Source organism: Diuraphis noxia, unplaced genomic scaffold, assembly GCF_037042655.1.
Source record: "Diuraphis noxia isolate RWA-SAM2 unplaced genomic scaffold, SU_Dnox_SAM2 contig0005, whole genome shotgun sequence".
Taxonomy (NCBI): Eukaryota; Metazoa; Arthropoda; class Insecta; order Hemiptera; family Aphididae; genus Diuraphis; species Diuraphis noxia.
This window is the reverse complement of record NW_028301715.1, coordinates 34,475,169-34,500,910: the sequence shown is the minus strand read 5'-3', so window position 1 is coordinate 34,500,910 and position 25,742 is coordinate 34,475,169. Positions and strand designations below refer to the sequence as shown.

Here is a 25,742-nt window from a genome sequence, read left to right as displayed (position 1 = left end):
GGTGGTTGCCGGTTTGCGCACCAGCGACCGACCTGCCTGCTTACAGTCTCCTCGTAACTCGCCGTCTCGACACCAACAACTTCGAATAATAATATCGCGGCTCACCCCGGCGAACCAGTTTACCATACCCAGCTTACGGTTCTTCACACGACCGTGGTTCTGTTAAACGTGTATAGTGTATACTCCGGCTCACGGACTGAGCACCGCGCTGATCCAGCAATTCGGATTTCAGAATTCAGTTTTCCCGCAACCTCCGCATGGTGCGTTAGGTTTTATGTGTTTTTCAGCGCTGCTTCCCATGCATGTTTTCGTCGCTTTAACGTGTTCTGTTCGTCAATATTAAGACATTTTAACATTGCATATCGTCACAACACGCAGCATTTGATCATGGTAAACCTTTATGTATATCTTGTAACGTTGGTGTTCGCCATCGAAATCTTTGCGCATTCGGATTCGCAAAAGGATACCATTCGTTTGGAATGCAACGAAAGATGTCATTTACAGGTAAAATTAATTGTTCGTGTTTACATCGATATTTTTCAAATAAAATATATTTATAGATTAGGTGGTATATACTGGTTACTAAGAAATTTTTGTTTCTATAAATGTTACAAATAAACTGACTATTGCTCGGAAACGATATAATTAAAATATTATTTTCGCGTCAGAATTGAGAAAATCTAAAAATAAACTTTTTTTAACAATGTTGATTAAAATGTATCAAACTATCTATTTATCATATTATACTTAATTATGATTAAATAATTACAAATTATATTTTTATTTATTTTGCTTTTAGTTTGTAAGTGCAAAAAATATAATATTTACATTATTGTCATTATTTTAAAATAGTATTTATACTAGATACTCGGTACTTGCTATTGTTTTGTAATCTAAAATAGCGATAAGAGTTTAAAATTATTTCAACTATTTAAAATAATATATAATTTTAATGTAAAATAATCACCATCCATTAAAATAGACGTTCTTAATAATAAGTGTAATTGTATTCATGATGTTCCCTACGCACTTAATTTAATTTAATTTTTTGGTTGCAAATTTTAATTACTTAGGTACCTACAGCATTATATTTAACTTACTATTTAATTGTTACCCTGTTTTTACTTATACCTACCAAAGTATAAATTCAGGGTAAATTCAAAGACTTAAATACTACATGAATATAACGGAATGTAAATAATTCTAAATTTTAATTTTAAAAATTTGAACAACAATTTTTAAAACAACTAACCGTTAACGGGTATAATTTTAATTTTCTTTATTTTACAACTAGATATTCCTGGCTTGCACTTCCTCTTTATCTAGAAATATTAGGTAGGTATACACAATCGGTTCGATTTCCATTGTTAATAGACAGTAATAGACCTTATTATAGATAATATTTTATTAATTAAAAAAATTAAATTAAATACATTTTATTAAATACTAGTATTTTTATTCAATGGTATTTCGTATTTATAATAAATTGATAGTTGTCTATAGATCAAAAATACCAAGTAGAATTTATACTTAATCCATAATTGTACTAATAAAAAAAATAATATGTATTGTACTCCAAATCCTGACTCGATTAATATCTAAGACAAAACTAATTTCCTATTTAATAATCAAATAAATTCCCTAATAAATATTAGTTAGAAAAATGCAAGACGCTTTTATTTTCCCTATTTCTCTAAACTAAAATTGAGAAGGATCACCGCCCATTTTGCTTTGTCTTACTCTTTATCATTAAAAAAAAAAAATGATTACAAATCTGAAGGATTGACGGAATAGTTTTGTCAGTTTTTTAATTTTGTACCGTTTTATGTTTTAAATGTGTTTTTATATATACATTATATTTTATATATATTATTATATATGTTTTCTGTTTATACTACAAATAACTAATAAGTAGGTAATAAATTATGGAATATTTCTTATAATAGGTAAAATATCCGGGTATATCCTCCAAATATAAATAACGTAGGTAGAACGTAAAGATCATATATTTTGATTTCTGAATTGAGATTGAATTAATCATTACGTAATAGAGTAATTTTGGCTAAAAATTAATAATTGTGTAGAGAATTCGATGTTTTATTAATATTGCTTAACGTTGTGTTTCTACTAATTTTGATAATTTTATGAGTAAATTATTAAGAAAGCACAAAAAAAATACTGCGGTAATGTAATAATATATTCTTATAATCATGTTATTGATATATTTACGATTTTGTATTCTTCTAAATATTCATGTAATGTTACGTATACTTATTTTATACCTAGAAATAATTGGTCCATATTAGCTTGTAATTGTATATATCTAACGGTGTGAAATTGAAAAGTTATAAATGATAGGTATTAAGGTCAGGTAATGAAGGAAGAATGTTTTTTTTAACATTCATAAATTTAGATAACACACTAATATTTGTTTACAACTAATGAGTAAAACTAATAATTAATAAATCGTTAATGCGTGTAAATGAAATTATTGTTGTTTTACCGTTATTCTAAAATCTAAATAAATAATTGATCACTATTTACTTCGATAAGTGGACCACTAATATAATCTGAGGTTAGAATATAGTGTGGTACTATTGTCTATTATGGTTAGTAATATTGAATTCCACTTTTAGAATATGTACCTACCTATTTATTATCTTTTATATTTCGTACAAATTATTAATTCATAAGTTAAAATATTATTGGAATCGGGAAAATTTTAAGTATATTTCCCACACATTTTAAATCGTACAAAATATCATCCTTCATAGGTATTAAATATTATAAATCATTTTATTTTGTTGATGTTTACATCAAAATTATCAATTAGTAAAGGTGTATTTAAATTTCTAATAATATTATTACTGGTTTAGTTGTAATTAGTTTTACTTCGTAAATTTTGTACAAACAATTTTTGTATTCATTGCTTTAACAACAATAGAAGTAGTTATTTTCATATGTAACCGGAATTTTTTTTTAGATTAAACTGAAACATGATGGCTCCTGTAATTAAAATTAATGATTTAAACTTTGAGAGGTTATCAATAAAAATGAACAGTTTGTAAATGCTCTTTTGGAAAATATATAAGATTATAAACTTAATGTTAATGGCCATATAACATGTTAATTGTTTTTGTTATGTTTTTCAAATAAGTAATACTATTAAGAGCAATTTTTACAACTTACATTCAAATAGTTACAAACACTATATGATATTGTTCCTCTATATTTATACATTTTCTGGCCATAAAATTCACAAATTAATTAAGGCAATTTAGTGCACTGACGTGATGAAACATTTTAGTTTAACCATTCCTTACATTGTTCATCTTAAGCTAATAAATATCAGCTCTATGTCTAGAATACTTAATAGTTAATATTTTTATATGTTTATCTATGTTATATATATTTAATATTTATTGTATAGAATATGTATATTTTATCATTGGTATACCTAATTAGAAGGTATTAATGTATTATATCAACGAAATAAAATTGTTATGTACTTTTATTCATTTTAAACCGTTTTAAACGCAGAGTGAATAGTATATTGGTTTTACAACATGAAACATAATTTTTTAAACAAAATAGTAAATATCAATTTATTGTTATTTCAATCATTTATACTAGTAATTTGGGATTTCTTAATGCTAACAATAAATAATAATTGATTATAGTGAACTAAATTATTATTAAACTAACCGTAAATATAATATTGTTTGTTTGTACCTTGTTTTTTTTTTTTTTTTTAAGAAATTAGAATTTTCAAGCAAATTATAAACTTTATAAACATTTTATTTTTGTAACATTTTACATTCTCATAATTTGCATAAGAATTGAAATATCTAAGAAAAGCTGAGGCTTATGCTCAGAATCTCAGATAATGTTTTTAGCTTTAGTCTTTATAATAGGTCAATTCACTCAAATATATAAAACTAACAACTTAATATGATAGATTCTAATGAATTCAATTTTAGTACGTATGTAGATTCGTAAGACACGCATGTATTTAGCGAACTATATAGCGTCATCCAGGTTGATTTGGCTTAGTAAATTAGTGAAGTAATTTTGACTTAGTATATACTTTATATTATTACTTATTAGAATACTAAAACTTATGTTATTGGCGTAACTTTATTTTTGTATACTCGTACATTGTATTCTTTGTATTTGTGTCTCTGCTCTCTGCCGGCCATTGGGTATCTTTTAAATATTTTGTTAGTAAATAGAACCTATTAGCTATTAGTAGTTAGTAAACATTGCTCTTAATATAGTATAGGTAGCTACATAGATACATTGCTACTAATTTACGTATTAAAATTAATTATTTTTAATTGTTAATAAATAATCATTGTGTATTGAAAATACTGCTACAAATCTGCATTAATTATAGTGTTATAAATGTTTGTGTTTTTTATTCATAAATCATAGGCATGCATTTTCTTATTAAGTAGTTATTATATAAATAGGCACTTAATGTTAAATGGTACCTACAATTTATTATCATATTTTTGTTAATTTAAATTTAAATTGTATTACACAATTATTTAGTAAGGTGTTCACTATTTGTATACTAATTAGTTCACTGTTTTGTACGCATTATTAATTAAACATAATGGTAATTGGTATTTGATAATAAAAGTTATAGTAAACCTTCACCTAACCTAAGAATCACTAAATAATTGACGATTTAAAAATATTTTAAACAAATTTTGGTAGTATTATCGATAACGTGGTTTATTCTGTGGTAATAAAAATAAAAGAAGTAAAACTATTTTCTACGACTCTTATGTAGTACATACCTGGCTACCTAACAAGTAAATAATAACTAACAGTGTTCATCCAGACGGTTACTACTAAAGGTAGTTAACATGTCTACAGGGGCGGACAGGATGTCCGCTTATTTCACTCGCAGGTAGATAATGAACATTTATTCAACCACCTGTTCAAAAATGTGATTATTCAATGTTTCTTTGGGGCTTGGGCACTTGTTTTAACGGAAAAAATTCTCACGCGTATTTGTTTCATTTAAGTTTTTTTTTTAACAACTCAATTGTACCTAGGAATTATTTTTGGATTGTATATTATTTAATTTTTGATTTTTTTCTTAAAAATATATTCTTATGGTCTTTTTTTGTTTTAGAATCGTGATCTCTAATTAGTAATTTAAAAAGTTTGAATGAATAGTTTTATACTTAAATCAATGAATACTGAATAGTCTCCCACATCAAATTGAAACCAATATTGATACATTATTATTTTATACAAAATATGTAATAATATTTGATTGTAGCGTTCTTTTTAAATACAGATTGTAGGTACCTACATAAATTTTCTGAATAGATAAGGAAATACGTCAATCTTAAAATATTATATAGCGTATAGACGTAGACATAAATAGTACCTATGAAAGAAAATATAATTTCTACTATTTTACGTAAGTAATACGAGTAGTTTTGAAATCAATAAAAAAATATATTAGTGAAAATACAAAATCATATTATAATATACAATATATCTACACTAACATAATAAATTTTATATCAATATAAAGTTGGTTGATAAAATTGTATATACTTGTAGTTTGAACTCTAGTTATATTATAATTTAATATTATACAGAGTGGCCGCCGTATTTAATCTTGCAGACTCTGTCTATACATTATACACTCCATATTCGTTAAACAATTTAAATTGTTAGTGGAAATATTTAAAATTAGTTCAAAGTATTTACCTAAAGAAATTGGCCCTGAAAATCTCAATTTCTTGAAAATATTAAAATAGTTCACTTCTGTGTCTATGCAAACCAAAACAAAGCTCATAATAATAATTATTAGCAAACAATAATAATATGGTAGCTCTAATTTTTAACTAGACACATTTTTTCAGTATCTTATTTCAAGTATAAATGTATAATTATGAGAATAAAGCTCGGAATACAGTTATGAATGTATTAGGTAATATATTATATATTATATATTATAAATTAGGAAACTATAATTTTTAATAAAAAGACATGTTCTTAATATTTGTAACTACTAATTAATTAAAATTGTTATTAATTAATTTCAGAATGAAACTACGAATCATGGAGGACTTTTATGCAATTCCGAATGTATAGTAAATCAGGTAATATATTTTTATGAATTAAATAGCTACCTACTTTCATAAAAAACAAATGACTTCCACTTATTAAGAATTATTTTAGTTTCCATCAGTTATTGTATCTATTTTTGATATAATTTTGCATAATATTTTAATTTATGTATGTACTAGGATTTCAGAAAGTGAAAAAAAATCTCCCTGAGAATATATTTTTTTTTATATCCGGTGTTTACGCGTACTTTGTTATATGTTTCGTGTTGGTATGGTACCTATATTTATAATGTGGTCAAGCTTAAACTGATTTTTTAACCGTGGCATTTATATGCAGAAACCCTAAAAATAATTTAAATTACAATTTACAATGTTTAGGGGTTTTAAAATAAAACACTCTATTTCATTTCTATAGTTTGTATCTATTTCTGTTTCTGCCGGGCTTCATCGTATTATATAAGTACTCAATAGCATCAATAATTTACATTTTTAACTCTAGGATCAATTTATTAGAATATTAATGTATTTAGCATTTGAATTTTAGCTTACACATTAGTACTTAATATTCTCATATGAACCTTTAAAGCGGATACTGTTTAATTAAGGTATAAATAAAATAGGAATTTTGTAAAAATCTAAACGTCAGGTGGTGATTTGATAGGATATGAAGGACGCTACGGAAGTTCACTTGACCGCTCACAAACAAACCACTGAACAATAGGATGAACTAGACTGTGCATTAACGCGTAGATCCTTTTTTATGTTAATATTTCTATTAAATCTGTTAAACAATTTCCCATATTATGTATGTATCTTAAAAATGACTGAAGTAATTTTTAATATTATCGATTTTGTAGTTTATTTAATTTAATTTAGAATGTAATATTTAATTTATTATTTATTAGAGTAAAGTTATATTATTCAATACAAAGTAAGTTTAATTCAGAATGAGGATGAAAATTATTATTTTGTCACTGTTAATGGCTTGTTAAAGTCCTAAACCATAAACAACGTAATTTATAGACCAGTACACTATACATCCGGTTTCGTTGTGACCATTAATATATTATATATTAATAATATTATTAAATATTATATCTACCTTGAAAATCCAGTTTAGTAATATTTGGTTTAGTGTTCCTAGTATTTTAGATGATATTGTCGAAATTAATTATATTTCGTAAAAATCTTTATTGATTTTTATCTCGATTTTTATATATAGGTAAATATTGTATGTTTTGGTAACATATCATAATTTGTTACTGAAGATGGAAATAGACGCATTTTTTTTTTTTGCTCATGATTTAATACGAATTTATCTTATTTATAACTAAAATGTGCTGCTGTTCACTAATAGAACTGTATTAGGAATTAGGATGATATGTATTTAAATAGTTCAAATTTATACTATGATTAATAATACTGTTGCTATTATAATAGGTATCTCATTATTTATGCTACATCTAAAACTATTGAATGTATAGTTTCATTTTAGTAGAAAAAATTATTGCGCATGGTTTATTTTTCAAAAACTGTATACTTAGGTAACTTTTAAAATCAGCAAAATGTAATCGCCAGGTTATTATGCGTAATTATTTTGCAGTATAGAATAATTGAATCAAGTGGCCGGGATACATATTTCGCTGTGAACAAATATTTATTGAACGTTTCCTGTCTTGTTGCAGACAATAGAAGTTAATTATAATTTATATAAAACCATAATCCTTGGTTCATATGTAAAGAAGATGAATCTTTGTATATTTCATACCTCGTGGATAAAAATAAGTCTCATTTGACAATTTTTTTTTACATTTTCTAAATTCATTGACTCCTGATCGAGGTGAAATATTTAAACAATATGTGTGCTTTTATTTGTATGGTCTAATAATGTAAGCTTTCTATTCATGGCCAATCAGTATCGTATATAGATATTAATTTAGAGTTAGGATGTTGATGACCTAAAAAACACAAAAATGCCCTAAAAAAAATGCAAAAAAGCCCTACAAAAAAGTGCAAAAATTCCATAAAAACTTCAAAAAGTGACCTTAAAAATTATCTGAAATACCTACTAATTAAGTAAGTGAAAAAACTTATTTATAAATAATAATATTTATTAGAGATATGGGTATAAATAAATTTAATTAGTATTAAAATTATTTTTTACTAATAGTCCAAATGCAAAGTTAGATTTTAAATAAACTAAATTTGTTTCCAAACTTGGGTGTAACATTTGCCCTAAAATCTGTCATTTATGAAAAATGCCCCACATTGTATAAAAAGTACAAAAAATGCCATAATAAAGATGAAAAAATGTTGAAAAATGACGTTAAAAAACAAAAAAATGCATTTATAGCTAAAAATGCAAAATAAAATTAGAATATTCTGCATCAAGAAGGGAACATGAAATAAATTTTTAGCTAGGATAGCATTGTACAGAATAAAAGGAAAAAAAAATACAAAAGTCATCAACATCCTAACTCTAGATATTATAATTTTCAAGTTATTATATAGTGACAATTTAACGAAGTTCATCACTCACAAAGTCATAACAATTTCTACAATATCATAATATGATACCTACATTACATTTAATCAAGTAGTTGTAATTTTTGATCATGTTTTAGATAACTTACCTTATGTGAACCGCATGTAAATCACCACACCCATGAAACACTATAATATATTCTATATTTTGTTCATAATTTTAAACTTAAATTTTTAATCATCACTCAATTACTTTCATTAATTACTACTAATGAACTGTGGAGTGTTGACAATTTAACATCGTTTTTAATAGAAATGTGTTTACAATTCCTATATCTTATTACAGTAAACATTTTTCTAAACTTAGTGTGTTTACTGCTTTTTTAGACTTTTATATACTTACCTAATTATTTTTAATAACCTTCTAAATATTATATAGTATGGTTTTATTTAAGTCTATTCTAGTTTATTAGTTCACAAAATAAGTTTGTATTTGGTGTAATAAAGAAGTGCGATCAGTACGTTTAATAATAATTATTGCTACTAAACAAAGTCAAATTGATATGAAGGGGCTCTCGACCCGCATTTGTGGATTAACTAATAAGTAACCCTGACTATTATTTTATCGAATTAACATTGTTAGGGTCCCGGATGATGTACCGTGTGAATTGCTGTGGATCTGGTCAGCATGTTTAATTTAAATAAAAATAAAAACAAAAATGTATTTTTATTTTTATTTATTACTATTCATTTCGTTTTTCCATTAGTTAAAAATTGTAGATACATTCTTATTGTCTGAGTGAGTATTATTATTATTTGAAAACTCGTTATTTTCATTTATCATTATTAAGAATATTAAATTGTTATGTTATTTAAGCAATAATTTCAAATTATGTAGTGTAACAAGCTATATAACTATTATTTTGTCCAATTTCATAATATTTTTAAGGTATTAAATGTTGAGTAGATTTTTTATTTATTCTTATTTCAAGAACTTGTTAAAACATGCTTATTTCATATTTATGTTGAATCTGTATTTTGTTGCATTAACTTTTATGTGTGTGTGTGTGTGTGTGTAATACTGTGTGTACTTTGCTGCTACACGTTTTACACAACGAATTCGCATGACTGATTCGTTCAATATTTTCGCCGCGATTTTCAAAATATTTCTACCATAATTTTGCCATGATTTAGTTCCGAAGTTATAAATATAATTCTATTACACAAATTCTACACCCATCTGGTGGGCTTAGTTCAAGAAGTCAAGAACATTCACATTGCATGTGTGAGCACGTACGGTACTTGTTCATTTTTCAGTCGTTTTCGTTTACTTTATATATATACTTTTTTCGTACCCAGTGAAATAATTTGTTTAGATATATTATGTTTATGATATTTACGACATCATCTACAATAATATTGTATTAAAATACTGTACTATGGTAATAATCGCCGCGAAATTAGTTGAATCAAAATACCTGTATAGCCACTAACATTAAAAGTTTTGGAAATAGACGGTTTTGCGGTTTTATGGATTGGGTGGTTTTAAAAAAAATCGTCGGTCGACGATGAATATCGCTGCGAAATCGTATAGCCTCTCCGATTTAAATATATAGGTTTTCGACGACAGCGGAAATCGCCGTGTATAGCCCCAGCCTTAGTCGGAAATCAGAGGAGGGTAAGTCGTTCAGACTAATCTATTATTGTTATTAGCTCCCAAAAACAGACAGCTTTTGTGTTAGAACATTGATATAAAAATTGTTCCATCCTGATATTTTTATAAATTTCCCGATTCCACCTCATTCCAATAAGTCACATGTACTTACAAAGTACTTACAACTTACATAGCACAAGTACCTACTTACCCAAATGTATCGGAACCATTTCTGTTCAGTTAAAATGGTTAATATTGTTGGTATATCTATACAACCCAACATTCGCTCCTTGTATGAAAAGACCTGTAGTTTGTAATCTAACTATCTAACTCGGGAGTGTGAACCATAGACATATAAATATAAATATAATAGACTATTATATTATGTCTATGATGTGAACTTTGATTATAGATATCTGTCGACTGTTTGAATATCAGATACTCTGGCTATTAACTATTCAATAATTATGATCTATCTATCTATATAGTATAGGCTAATGGCTATTGCAATATCTATAATCGCGAAGTACTGAAATGTGAATTAATAATAATTATTATCTTATTGAAATTGTATTGGTATCTCTATCAGTTATCGCTTCAATAAATTGTTAATTTAATGGAATTTATCCAACTGAAAAACAGTGACTATAAATAAATTAGTATATTAATACGCTAGTCATATCCAATGGACTCTTTACAAATATAAAATATTATTGTGTTAGTATTTTATTACGTACAGGTACAGCAAATTACCACTCATAATTTAAAAACGTATATTGAAAATCACAAGTAAATAAAACATTGTTCTATAAGCAGTCCTATGCATATATTATAGAATGATAATTTTTTTCACGAGTTAACAAATGTTGACCTTTTTATTGATGATATTATCGGACAAATTAAAATAGTATACCTTAAATGTATTTGTTAATTAATTATCAGGGGTGGGTTTTATCACTCATTAAGGGGGGAGGGCTAATTGACGTTTAAGAATTTATTTAATTGTATTTAAAGTATATTGTTTCACAATAAAAACATATTTTAAATAGTTAAACGTTAAACCTATCACTTATATCACAGAATAGATTAGCCTCTGTTATGTATTCTTCATAATATTAAGTATTGATATGTTTAAAACTATGTCAACTTAATGCCCCTTTGCAGGTATAAAATATTTAATAAATAAATAAATGATTTATATTTTTTTGTTTTTCAGTGTATTAGAGGATGCACTTTATGGAACGAGGCACTTACTAGTAATTGTTCAAAAGTTTGTGTAAGTTAATGTGCTTTTAATTAAATAATTTTGTGTTAAAAAAACTTTTCAGAGTTATATTATTAAGACGTTATTTTAAAAACTTAAAATATATTACAGGACAAATTTAATGCAAATTACATATCTCAAAGCAAATTATATTGTATTGCAGGATGTGATGATGCTATTACTTTATACTTTCAAAGACTCCAATGTATGATTAATAATATTTGCTTTGTTAACATCTAATCAATTATAATATTAATTCCAATATTATAAATTATATTTAGTTGAAATTGGGCCTTTACCATCCCCAACATTAGTACCAGATTCTCTATTTGATAAATCTCTTAAACTTCAATGGAAAGGTGTAAGAAGGAAAAATTTCAAATACAGAGTTCAATGGAAATTAGAAAATAATCAAGGAAATTGGCAATATTGCCAAAAAGAAACATGGAATAATGACTCTATCATACAATTGGATAATCTTCGGCCTTATACAAATTACCAAGTACCTACTAATTAATTAATTAATTATTATATGTATATATACTGGGTGACTTATGAAAGGCATCCAACATCCTTAACATAATATACAGGGTGATTCATGGAGCGTACAACACTCATTATTTCAAAAAGTGTAAATGTTTTTGAAAATATAATTTTACATAGCTTCAAGTCCTTAACAAAACAATGTTTTTATTAAAAAATTATATTTTTAACATTTTTTTATCCATAATTTTTTAATTTTTTTACTTTTTTGAATGATAACATGTAGTTTTAATTTGATATTCCAAAACAGAATATTTTTCTAAGTATTTCGATACATAAAAATTGAATTTAGGGCAAGTAGTTTATGAGTTATAAATATTTAAAATTTAGATGAGTGGAATAGAGTGGTACGGGGTTACCCCGCGACATATTTGTCCACTACTCCGCTCATCTAAAGTTTAAATATTTATAACTCATAAACTACTTGCCCTAAATTCAATTTTTATGTATCAAAATACTTAGAAAAATATTCTGTTTTGGAATATCAAATTAAAACTACATGTTGTCATTCAAAAAGTAAAAAAATTAAAAAATTATGGATAAAAAAATGTTAAAAATATAATTTTTTAATAAAAACATTGTTTTGTTAAGGACTTGAAGCTATGTAAAATTATATTTTCAAAAACATTTACACTTTTTGAAATAATGAGTGTTGTACGCTCCATGAATCACACCCTGTATATTATGTTAAGGATGTTGGATGCCTTTTATTTAATACTTTTAATTCAATAATAATTAGTTTCATTATTTTATTCGTTCGTTTTTAACAAGTATTTGTTATAAATTAAAATTAATTTTTACATGGTTTTTATATGAATACTTACTTTTTCAATTTCTTATAAATAAATAAACATTTCCTACTGTTTTATCTATTTGTTTTGTCATTAATACATATTATGTACCTAATTATTGTTTTTATTTTTATTAGTTTCGTGTGGTATTACTGTTAACATGGTCTGGAGTTATGCAGTTGATAGTTTCTGAATCAAGTGTGGTAATCAGCACACATCCCAGCAAAGTTCCACCTTCAATGACACCAGAAATTGTGAGAACAATTCCTACAGATTCTAGTATATCAGTTACATGGGCAGCTATTCCTTTTCCTCTAGCCCCAATCCTATCCTATCACTTGACCATCCAAGAGCCTACAAAAGAGTACACCATCTTCAAGGTCAGAACATGATATGTACATACAATTTCTGTTTTGCTTATTTGTTCTTCTTCACCAAAATGCATGGTCTTCTATGCACAAATCAATATTACTTATAGTACATTTATTAAAAAATAAATGTAATATATTATTTTACAATTGATTCTGTCAAACTGTATTAATTATTATATAATTATCTTTATGTAAATATTTTTATATTATTTTGGAGTAAATGTATGTTTATATTTGTTATTCGCTTGGTTTCATATTGTAATATACTTCATATTAGTATTGCACTAAATATTTATCGATATTTTAGATTCTGAATTAATCCATGTATTTATCTATTAATTCTACAATCAAGAGTTTTTTTTTATTCATTTATTTTTGTTTATCACTCAAGAACAGTGAAAATTCTCAATTTTTAACCTCAAGAACCATTCTGCATAAAAAATATAGTACTTAGTTAGTTTTTGTTAGTTAAAAGTAAAAAAAAACAAAATCCTTTTTATGATTAAAAAAATCTAGGTATTTATGCAAACCAAAATTAATTTCTTAAAAATTAATACTTCAAATATTCTTTCAGTTCTAAAAAAAAAACTATTTTAAACTATTTTTAGAAGTATAGCCTAACACCCTGTTTCTGCCCAAAATCTTTTTATTATTGAATTTAAGTATAATACACCTTTTACAGTAACATATTCAACGACTCATGATACTTATATATAATGATACTTACTATATAACAGAGTGACTTTCATATTGTTTATCTTTAATAGCTCAGTCATGTGATATTTGGAATTTCTGCTATCTTTAACCTTTCACTTAATGTTTTATTACAAATTCTATAGTAATTTGTGTTTTTAATTATTTTTTGCCAATGTTTATAATTAAATAATTGTATGTCTGATGTTCTATAATTTATAACTTTTTAATGCATTTATAAGTGTTGACTATCTTATTGGCCTCTCATTATCTATTTTTTCTATTTATTTTCCTTAAACTAACATTGTATATATTCTATAATATTTAACGCTTTTCTTCAAATTAATTTTTTTTTAGTATTTATTGTTGTATTTTTTATCTTTATAAAATTTGATTTGTGTTTTAATTTTATTAAATGTGTGATGCTACTAGGAAATATTGACTGGTAAAGAAAATGAAACTGAAAATTTTTATATGTTTCGTAATTTGGAATCTGCAAAAAATTATTCTATTTCACTTGCTGCTAGAAATGAATATGGTGTAGGACCAATGACCAATGTGTTTATCAAAACTCTACCCACATCAATGAGTAAACAATAAACTATTCATTACTATATTTCATAATTTTAAAATATTTTAAGAACTAATGTTTGATTCATTATTGATTTTCAGTGAAATATACTCCTGAACCTGTACATTTATTTCTTGTATCTGATCATGAAATATTTGTCAAAACAAAAGAAATGATGGATACACCTATTAGTGTTTATTTCACCAATCAAACAATTATTGGTATGGATATTATTAACAATTATCGTTTTTTCATTTATATATGTTATGAACTAAAATTAAAATCTATCTTAGATATATCAATTAATGTACATACAAACACTATATATATATTGGATTCTTTGGGTTCTTTAATTTCATTATCAAATAACAAGATAAATGTTTTGTTTACAACTGAAAGAGAAATATTAATGGACATAACTATTGATTGGCTTAATAATCACCTTTATATTTTAATGTCATCAGTTACAAACAAAAATACCATAATGTATAGTATAAAAAAATTTGATTTACACGAGAATAAAATTGAAGAAATAGTTTCTGGTTTCGATTCTAAACCACTTCAAATAGAAGTAGATCCTTGCAATGGGTAATTATTTTCATTAATATCATTCAAAATGTATGATTGGTATTATAATATTTATCTTATTTATTGAAAAATAGATATTTGTTTTGGTCTTCAAAATTTGGTATATATCGTTTAGACATCAATAAAAAAGTAAATAACTTGAAGATTGAAAAGTTAACAATAATAACAAATCATAATGTCGGACCATTTGTTATTGATCATGCAAATTTTTGTTTGTTGGTATTATTCCAAAAGAATAATACAATAATGTCTGTTTCTTTGGATGGGTAAGTTGAAAAATTATGTTTATAGCACAATTGTTTAAATTATAATAATTACCAGATGTAGATGTACAATGTTTTTATTATCAGTTCTATAGTAGTCAAACTTTGCTTCTCTTAAATTTGATTCACAAAAATTATAAGGTATATACATTCCACACAATTTAGATGTTATTATTATTTTTGACAAAAAATCTATCATAAACATATTATACTAGAACATCTTGAATAAAGTAGGTATGTGTTGCTCTTGTTTTAAAATTATTTATTTTTAGGCTGAAATTTTGATGATTAAAATTTAATATTTCAATTTCTTACATATTTTATATACATTTTAAAAATCATTGTTCTTTTTTTAAAAACATCTTTAAATCTAAATATTAAGTAGATAATATCAATTCGGAATTGAGACTAATTCACAATTTAGTCTTTACCTTGTCATCACGTGAGGTTTATTTTAGTTTGGGTTCATACTCATTGAGTCATTTGTGTTTACCACCGCTTAACCCTAGTTGCTAATATTATTACTTAAATTTGATAAATATTCACCATCATATTTGTTGTTTACAGTCAAGATTTAACAGATATTAGAAATAATACAATAACAGCCTTATTTAATGATGCAATAACTCTATCATATGTTAATGGATCATTTTATTGGTCAAATGGTTCAGTATTGATGGGAGAAGATTATTTTATTAATGAACAAAAATATTATCAAAACATATATCCTGCTATGCATTTTTCCTACAAATTAATACTATCTAATTTTACTGATCAACAACCTATACCATTCCCAAGAAATCCACCCCAGTCTTTACAAGCAATCTCTACATCTAGTAAATTGAAAGCTACCTGGCAGGTTCCACATTTATTAGGTGGACAGGGTAAATACTAAATACAAATTGATTACTTTAACACCTATTTACAATATGGAATACTGTATAATTTAAATGATGTAAATTTTAGGGCTTAGTGCATGGCAAGGATGGTCTTATTTGTTTTCAATTAAATCTGAAAATGAAACAAATTGGAAAAATATATATACAAATAAAACAGAGATCCTAATACATTCGTTGACAGCTAGAACAAGTTATGTCATAAGAGTAGCTGCATATTCTTCTTCGGGACAAGGACCTTGGTCTTCAGAGTTTGTAGTAAAAACATTAAATCATAATGTATCTATACTTTGGGGAAATTCACAACACATTTTGATATCTGATATCATGGGTGATTTTATAGAATCAATTTCAATTAATGAAGATGAAGTAAGTATATATGTTTTTTACAGTTGTGACTTAGTATTAACTAAAAGAATAGTGGACAAAATAATATTTTGCACTTGTCTTACTATATCCACCTTGAATTTTAGTATAGAAATTATTACATTATAAACATCAGTCTAAGACCATTATTTTGTATTTCCAATGTATTGAGAAAAAATAAGATCTTTTGGTTTTTTTTTTATGAAGCTAGTTTATATGATCTGATCAAATTTTATTTTATTTTCAATTACATAATAATATTTATTTTTTATTTTCTAGACCAGTATTAAAAATTCTTCATTAAACGATGTGGCTTGGTATGAAGATTGTGTTTTCTATGTGGTTAATTCAAGTAAAGTTAACTGGCTGAATTTAACTAATCATCAAGGCGGTACATTAGAAATAACTAGTGTTCAAAGTATTGCAATTGACTGGTTGGGTCGAAAAATATATTGGGCAGATCCATCAAAACAATCAGTAATAAATATTTTTATGTCCATCATTTTAATAAATACTTATTGAGTTAAATTTTAGATACTAAGAGAAAATTTGTTTGGAGGTCAAAGAGAATTGCTTTTAGCATCTAATATCGCTAAAGAATTAAAAGTAGAATCAGTTGGTGGTTATTTATATTGGTCAACAGGGTTTGCTGTGAAATCTTCGAAACTCAATGGAAAAGAACAGCACAGTTATTATAGCACCGATTACTTTTCTGGAAAAAAGGGTACAATATCAGATAATAAATAGAATTTAGAATTCCCAATTAATTTAAAATATGTCATGTTTATGTATCTACATTTCAAATTTAGTTATGAGTTTGGCTGTGGATTCTGTTGGTAACTGGGTGTATTGGATACTTAGGGAAAATGATAAATCAAAATTATTCCGTGCACCAACTGCTGAGAAGCTAAATGATTTAAATAATCTAAATCCTATTAAAGAATTTGATAACTCGTGTACTCAAGGTATATAATATTAATATATTGCGCATTAGAAGTAGATATCAAATTATTTTGTTTTATATCCAGGACCTTTATTCTATGTAGACCATCATCTGCTGTGGCTTCAGAAAGGTAATGACATAATGATGAGTGATACAGATGGCCAATATCCAGCAATCATAAGAGCTATGAGCTTAAATGGAATTCAGACATTTAGTGTTCGTGACCAATATGCTCATCCAAAACCAAAAGGTATATAATGTAGATAACATATATATAGGTTGTATACCCATTAAGTGTAGGGGGGGACTCGCTACCCATACAAAAATCAATTTTTGCCGTTTTTTATATAAGCTAAAAAAATTATTAAAAATCATAAGATTAATGAAAATAAAATGTTGAAAGGTCAACATTTTCAGAAAAATATGCTACAAATTAGGTATTTTTATTTTTTCAATAAAAAATAAAATTAAAAAATAAAATACATGTAGACTGATGTAGTTCTGTCTATTCAAGTCTAATGAAAAAAAAAAAACAGATTTATGATAAATTTATTATTTCAGGAGATATTGCAACGGGTAAATCCTCACGGGATACTGTATATATAATATATATGTTTATATGAATATAATATTAGTTTATTTCTGCACTGTGTAATGTTATACAGTTTGTAAAATAAGAGGTATAGATATATAAACTAAAAATTATAATATAGTATGGGTGGTCTAACTGCAACTCACATCAGTACTTAATATGACTATACTTAAATATGTGTTGAATAAAGACATTATCCTTTATAAAATTTAATCTAACACTATTGTATGTTATTATATTGTTTCGAATTCTATACATTTTATCTTAATTATGATGTCTGAAAAACTTTTTTGTTCTAATTTTGCTCTTCTTGGCTTTTATATTTTTTTTTTCACTTTATTGTGCTGCTCACTACATATTGCTGGTCACTGCCGTCACATAAGAATATCATTATTTTTATATATATATTTATATTACCTCATTATGTTAACAGTTATTTTATTTTTAATAAATTTAGTGATAATATTTAATTGTTTGGTTGGTAACTATATTGCATTCTGGTCTCAAAATGTACATTAATTTAAAAATAATAAGTATTATTATTCATATTTAATTATTATCATTCAAATATATGTTATGTTATTTAGGTTTGGAAACAAATGTTATTCCTGAGGAAGTGGATGTTAAAATGATAAAAGTTAATCCTAGAAATAATGAAAGTGTGTATGAAATTATTTGGGAGCCTGTGAAAACTGTTAACCATGGATTAGTTTCTTATACTGTTAAAGTTTTGGAAAAGGAAGACAGTAAAGTCGATTCTTTAGTTAGTATAATATACTATATTATATTTAAATGTTAACTGAATTATTCATTTATACAATTATCTTTTAACATCATATTGCCCTATTAATTTAACATAATTTCAACTCAGTATGACATACTATGTACCCATTTTATGATATTAATTATTTTAATTTTATGTAATAGTTTGAAACACCAAATACCAAAGTATTAGTTGATAGTACACCTTTAGAAATCAGTATCAAAGCTTCTACAGTTTGGGGTTCATCACAAGTAGTTACAGTATATTCACCAATTCCTACAGTACCGACAGACATACGTATTTTTGTGAACTTCAGTGATGACAATTATAGTATGGATATTATACTTCAACATTCTATAATTCAAAATATTACAAACTATGAAGTTAAATGTTATTACCAAGTAACAAATTATTGGCAAATGTGTTCAAAACAATCTATTGTGTCACCTAACACACAAACACGATGGACAGGACTTTCTATTTATTCAGATTTATTATTTAAAGTAACGTTTTATTATTATTATTAATCAATTATGTAAATTTAACAATTTTATTTTAAAATAGATAAGGGCTTGTTCTATGTCTGGCTGTAGTAGATGGAGTCAAGACATAATATTTAATCAAACTTACAGCTATGCAATTTTTAAATTTAAAACTGCTATAGTGAGTAGTTCGAAAATAATGATTTTCCATTCAAATAAACAAAATAATCAGCAAACAATGCTACTGACAAATAGTTTGGTAACTAGTTTTACTTTAAACGATATGGAAGATATTGCATTTTGGACTGATAGTAAAGCTATATACAGCTCACCAATTAATCAATCAATTAATAATAAAGTAATTATCTTGTAGTTATAATTTAAAAATTAAGTCTAAAATTGATGTAATAAGTGAATCCAGTGCCATATTTTTTTTAATATTAATATACATTCATTATTTTAGATTTACTCTATTTCTGAAGTTAATATGGGAATTGAAAATCTTTCATTTGATTGGATATCAAAAACACTCTTTTGGTGTGAAGTTTCTGAAAATCTATCAAAAATTATGGCCTTTGATACTAGGATAAAAACAGTTAAAAAAGTGATGACAAGATCAAATAAAATATTTCCATCTTCAGCTGTTCTTTCTGAAGGGTAAATGATAATTATTAATTAAATTTTAATTCAAGTTATTTAATTAAACAGATGATTTATAACAGAAATATTGAATTTATAGTTTATTTATTTGGATTGAACAAATTCCTGATTCCAACGAAAAGCATATATTAAAAAGTAACATGAGTGGGACAGATGTTGAAACTTTTGTATATTCTAGCAATAATAATTGTAATTGTTCTGATTTATATCCATTTGATAATGTGTTGACATCTTACATTTCAAATAGTGGTAAAATGAGACTTATGTGGGTGGAAGGCAAACATAGAAATATTATGGTTTCTGATATCAACGGGTGTAAATGTTCAGCTATATTTCATGTTAATTCAACCTTAAATTTAACATCACTGGCAATTGATAAACATAATATTTATTGGACAACAAATCAATCAATGTGTTCAATAAGAATTAAAGATTTAAATGATAAACCTATTGTAGAAAATAATGCATCATTACATTGTTTAAATAATATAACAGCTGTATATACAATTGATGGATTATCTGAATCAAGTAAGTAGTAACAAATCATTAATATTGACTAATATAGGCTACTGTTTAATCACCGTATTTAAATTCCGTCCTACAAATAAAAGAAATTAGAATAGATTTTTTTTTTGTGTTATATGTATATGTGTTAGAATAAGCAAAAAAAATAACTTAAGTCACATTTTTAAAACTAAATTCAATAATTATAATTGAAATTAAAAATACTGATTAATGGAAATTTATTTTTGGTTGAAATAGTATAATTTTAAAAATATGAAGTATCAAATATAATATTTATTATTATTTTATTTAATATTTTTGTGAATTTTCATTTCAGTTATTTTACTACCACATGAAAAAAGTGGTATTTATAATATATATAATATTTTTTACTTGAAATTTGTATTGCTAATGTATTCAGTTTTTAAGAATTTTTTTTAACTTTATTAGTAATAAGATAAAAAACTGGTGTCTGGTAGTTAAATTATGAAATTCCTAATTTCCTTTGGGTTCTTGTTAAATGAATGTTCATCAATGTTCTGTTATATTTTAGTAAAAAGACCTTGCCCGCCTGGATTTCCTCAAGTAAATCAGACATTACCATCTGTTTACATTGTATATTGGGATCCATCTGAATCACGCGTTAAAAGTTATTCTCTAGAAAGAATAATTATTAGTGAAATGAGAAATAAAAGAAGCTTGAATTTAAATACAACTAATTGGACAACCGTATATAGTGGACCTCGTAATTACATATTTAGATATCTTTAATATTTAAAGTATTAGTATGTACTAATTAAAATAAATAAATTTTTAGAAAATCATTGGTTTATGTCTGATGTGAAACGTGACGTAGTATTTAAGTTCCGTGTTAAGGCAGAGAATCATCATGGTTGGTGGAGCGATTATAGAACTTCAGATGAACCCTTCAATCCCCAATACCAAGTGGAAACTTTAAGAAATGAAGATGTCTCTTGGAAAATATTATTAACGGGATTTATTTTGATTTGTTTTTTCTTGACAATGTTGATCAAGTATTGTATGTAATTTTGTATAAAATCACGCTAATTATTTTTATTAATTAAAATCTAAATGTTTTATAACAGTAGGTTCAAATACTTCCAAAGGACCAATGAGACCAGATGTAGAATTAGGGAGACTCAGAGAAATGCCACAACGACCAACATTTTTTCATGCTGTCAATGTTGGTTACCAAGGTGCTGTGTTATTCAAAAAAAAAAAAGAAAATGAATTACCTAGCATTAGGCGAGAACAAATAACACTTACAAAACGATTGGGGTCAGGAGCTTTTGGTGAAGTGTTTGAAGGAAAAATTAAAGATATAGTGAGGGGAGAAAGTGAAACTCGTGTTGCGATTAAATCGTTAAAAGAAGGTGCTAGTCACTGTGAAGTAGAGGAATTTTTAAAAGAAGCAAAATTAATGAATAATTTCAATCATAAGCATATTTTACAATTGGTTGGAGTATGTTTAGATAATGACCCTAATTTTATTATTATGGAACTTATGGAAGAAGGTGATTTACTAAGTTATTTAAGGAAAAACAGACATACGAATGTAAGATTAATATTACTATTATCATCTAAAAAATAAAAAATAACATTAAAACATCATCTATCAATATTTTTTTTCAGTCATTAAATCTTAGTGATTATGGACAAATGTGCATAGATGTAGCCGAAGGATGCTCATATTTAGAACAAATGCATTTCATTCATCGTGATTTAGCTTGTCGCAATTGTTTAGTGTCCTCTTCTGACCCTAAAGAGCGAATTATAAAAATTGGCGATTTTGGACTAGCGAGAAATATTTATACACATGATTATTATCGGAAAGAAGGAGAAGCTTTACTGCCTGTTCGGTACTAATATCTTCTTTTCCTTCTCCTTCTCTCCCAACTATTTGGGGTCGACCACCTTGATTTTCAATTTCCACTTACTATGATCCTTAGCATCCTCTTCACACACACCAGTCATTCTCATATTGCACTCTATAACTTAAAGCCATCTCATTTTTGGTCTTCCTCTTCCTCTTTTTCCATCAACACTCATGTTCTTTGTCACTGAAACTGCCTCAGTTATTAATAATGTTTTATGTATCTATACTTTATTTTATCTTAGATGGATGTCACCAGAATCATTAGTAGATGGTGTTTTTACCAGTCAATCTGATGTTTGGGCTTTTGGTGTTCTCCTATGGGAAATAATGTCTGTAGGACAGCAGCCCTATCCAGGACTATCTAATATAAATGTCATGTATCACGTTCAGCATGGTGGAAGGCTTGAAAAACCAATTAATTGTCCAAAAACTTTGTAAATATACTACAATATTTTTATATAGTAAATACCAGTAATGTTGTTCTATCATTATTTAACCAAAAATTTGGCGTTTAATGTTTAATATTTTTAAGACCTGTGTAACATTTATAAAGTTTTCAAATGAATTACAAAGTAAACTTTTTCAATGCTTCTATTAGAAACCCATTTTTTGAAATACTTTTGATAGTTAAATCATGTTAATATTATAATATTTACAATAAGGCAACTCAATAGTGAGATTATAAATTTTAATGTCTGAAATATTAATTTTATATTTTTTTAATGCTAATTTGGAGAATTTAAATAGGTATTTTGCCTGATCGAAGTTAGGTTAAAAAATGATTGATTGGTAGATTGATCTAAGTTTAAAATTAAAACTCAAAATCTGACGAAAAGGAAATGTTTGTTTTTTTGAATATTATTAATAGAACAATGTTACTAAAATTAATAAATACAATATTCTTTACAATAAGTTAAGATGGTTATACTCAATTCAGAATAAGAATATGCAGCCTTGGACATCAAGGTTGAACTCCACATTACTGGACGATTTATTAATTTTTAGGCGTGATAATTTATTATTGTGTATAATCACTGATAATAATAGTTGTCACGGGTGGGTGTAGAAAATGTTGGGCATTGAGTAGAGGAAATGGTAGTGGGGATGATGTGTGAACAGGGCATATTTTCATCTGCTGACTGATATATTCTTATTTTGAATCTAGTATATATATCAATAATTTTTATCATTCACATTAAGAATTATAAACTTTAATATTTTTATATTCGATATCTCTTAATACTAAAAATATTGTTGTTCTATTTTTATAATGTATTATTTTATGTATTACATTATGAATCTTTTTTAAAAATAAAGTTGATTAAATGGAAAATACAAACATAATTTTGAATGTGCGTCAAATAAAAATAATTGACTATGCCCAGTCTCTCTAAAAAGAATTATTTATTTTAAATTAATGCATATTAGTTTGATTAAAATTCATTGTACATTATTAAATTGTTAATATAAAAAAATCAGTTGCTTCTACATGTCTTATTTCAGATATAATTTGATGCAAAAATGTTGGCATGTTGATCCAGAGAAACGACCAAAGTTTGAATACTGTTTAAAAGTATTAAAATCATACATGGCTATGCCACTGGATTATGTTAATATTCCTCATGGCCGTATGTAAAATCATACTTTATATTATTAATATTTTTAAACCAGTTATGATATACATTAAGCAATGTATAGTAATAGTATAATAATGTATTCTTTAGCGCAACTGCACAATGTATCACTTCTATCGGAGAAATACTCAATAGATCTTATTACAGGTATTGATTCTCAACAAAAATTATCTCCCTCAAGTAATTATGATGGATATGAAATACCAATTAAAATAATTAACAATGAATACTTGGAACTGTATAATGATAAATGTGAGTACCTAGATTTATCAACACCTACAGTTATTATGGTTGATAATAGAGATTCAGATCCAGAATCAATTCCGGAAGATAATTTATATTGCAACATGAATCCAGAAATTATAGGATAAATTGACAATTTCTCACGTGGCTGAATTAAAGGCTAAAATACTTAAAATTAGTTGTATATTATTTTTGTTGATCTATAGAGAATTTTGTAAAAGGGTTATATAATTATTGCTCTTATTTATAACTTTAATAATGAACAAAGATAATTAATATTCAATCAAATCATTATTTTTGTTGAAAGTTATATTTTTCTACTAGTTGTTTATATTTTGTTAAATTATTTTTTAAGGATATCCGATTATTGGCATCTACTTGAAGCCAATGACAACTACTGTCAAATGATACATTAAGTGTGTTATGTAATTATTGTAATAATTTATTGTACAAAATGTTTATTTCTTAAGTAAAGATGTAACACTTGAAAGTGTATCACACTTTTGGGTGTTAAAATTATATCAATTACAAAGTTCCTAAATAAGATACATATGTGTGTTAAGTGTAAATCCATGTAATATATTATGTTAATTTTTTATTCACTTTTTATTTGCTAAAAGTTTTCAAAAATAATATTTATAAACAACTGAGGAATTGGGTAGTTTGATTAAAATTAAAATTGGGTCACACATCTATGATTAGATGTATTTAGACATATTAATATTGTGTCCCATTCTGTTAAAAAATATATCGATAATTGAATTTCAATTATTCTTTAATAATCATTAAAAACATTTAGTTTCCTCTGAAATTATATTAACCTACAACTATTTATACAAACAATGCCCACTTGACCACAAATAATACATTATACATTTTTTTTTTTTTTCATTATTATTACTCTAGAGAAAACAACTATTGTTATTAGCTTACATATTTAAATATTACTTTTACATTAAGGTACAATTTACAATATTAAAATATAATTATTTTTGATATGTGCAATGTAGAAAAGGAAAAAAGATCAAAGAAAAATATAAGATTGTATAAAGTGATATACAGTTTGGTTATTTTCAGAAAAGTTAAAATATTGTTAGAATTTTCATAATCTGATCCAAGTGCTTCATAAAAGTGTTCTGGAATGTTTAAGGAGGTTCTGGTATCAGCAAAATTGAGGCAGTGTAGATGGACATGTTTAATGGTTAGAGCTTCACTGCAGGTTAAACCAGGGTCTTCGTGTCTCAAAAGAAAACTGTGTGTAAGCCACGTATGGCCGATTCCGAGTCTGTTAATTATGACTTCATGAAGTCTCTTGGTAGTGAATGTTGGCCAAGGGTTGATAGAGGGTTTGATTTCTCTTAATTTTGTGCGTGACGATGTCTAGTGGTGTTGTCATTGTTGCAGCATCAGAGACTGTATTACTCCCTTGATATCTCCCAGAG

General features: G+C 25.8%; 1 protein-coding gene across 5 annotated transcripts; it reads left to right on the top strand.

Moving 5' to 3' along the window:
- The first annotated feature begins 74 nt into the window (after positions 1-74).
- On the top strand, positions 75-24,898 carry LOC107168481 (receptor protein-tyrosine kinase sevenless). Of its 5 annotated transcripts, none has more exons than XM_089229742.1 (28): positions 75-504; positions 6,075-6,131; positions 11,453-11,512; positions 11,612-11,705; positions 11,782-12,002; positions 12,972-13,214; positions 14,331-14,487; positions 14,571-14,690; positions 14,763-15,057; positions 15,132-15,323; positions 15,888-16,204; positions 16,287-16,585; positions 16,862-17,059; positions 17,117-17,306; positions 17,392-17,547; positions 17,611-17,775; positions 18,705-18,880; positions 19,045-19,383; positions 19,445-19,720; positions 19,826-20,019; positions 20,102-20,550; positions 21,080-21,271; positions 21,344-21,565; positions 21,633-22,102; positions 22,180-22,406; positions 22,666-22,857; positions 23,927-24,051; positions 24,148-24,898. In XM_089229742.1, exons 1-28 carry the CDS (start codon positions 388-390, stop codon positions 24,426-24,428), a joined length of 6,024 nt encoding a protein of 2,007 aa, XP_089085868.1. In that variant the 5' UTR covers positions 75-387; the 3' UTR covers positions 24,429-24,898. The 5 variants fall into 5 exon arrangements, with proteins under 5 accessions (XP_089085868.1, XP_089085867.1, XP_089085865.1 ...); XM_089229741.1 differs by having other exon boundaries at positions 251-504; positions 12,972-13,088; XM_089229739.1 differs by having other exon boundaries at positions 251-504; positions 17,629-17,775.
- Positions 24,899-25,742: the final 844 nt, after the last annotated feature.

Excerpts from the sequence above, each read along its gene's own strand:
- LOC107168481 (XM_089229742.1), top strand. The coding sequence starts at position 388 with ATGGTAAACCTTTATGTATATCTTGTAACGTTGGTGTTCGCCATCGAA. Across the intron at positions 6,132-11,452 it reads CCGAATGTATAGTAAATCAG|TGTATTAGAGGATGCACTTT; the intron begins GTAATATATTTT and ends TTTGTTTTTCAG. Across the intron at positions 19,384-19,444 it reads ATTCAGATTTATTATTTAAA|ATAAGGGCTTGTTCTATGTC; the intron begins GTAACGTTTTAT and ends ATTTTAAAATAG.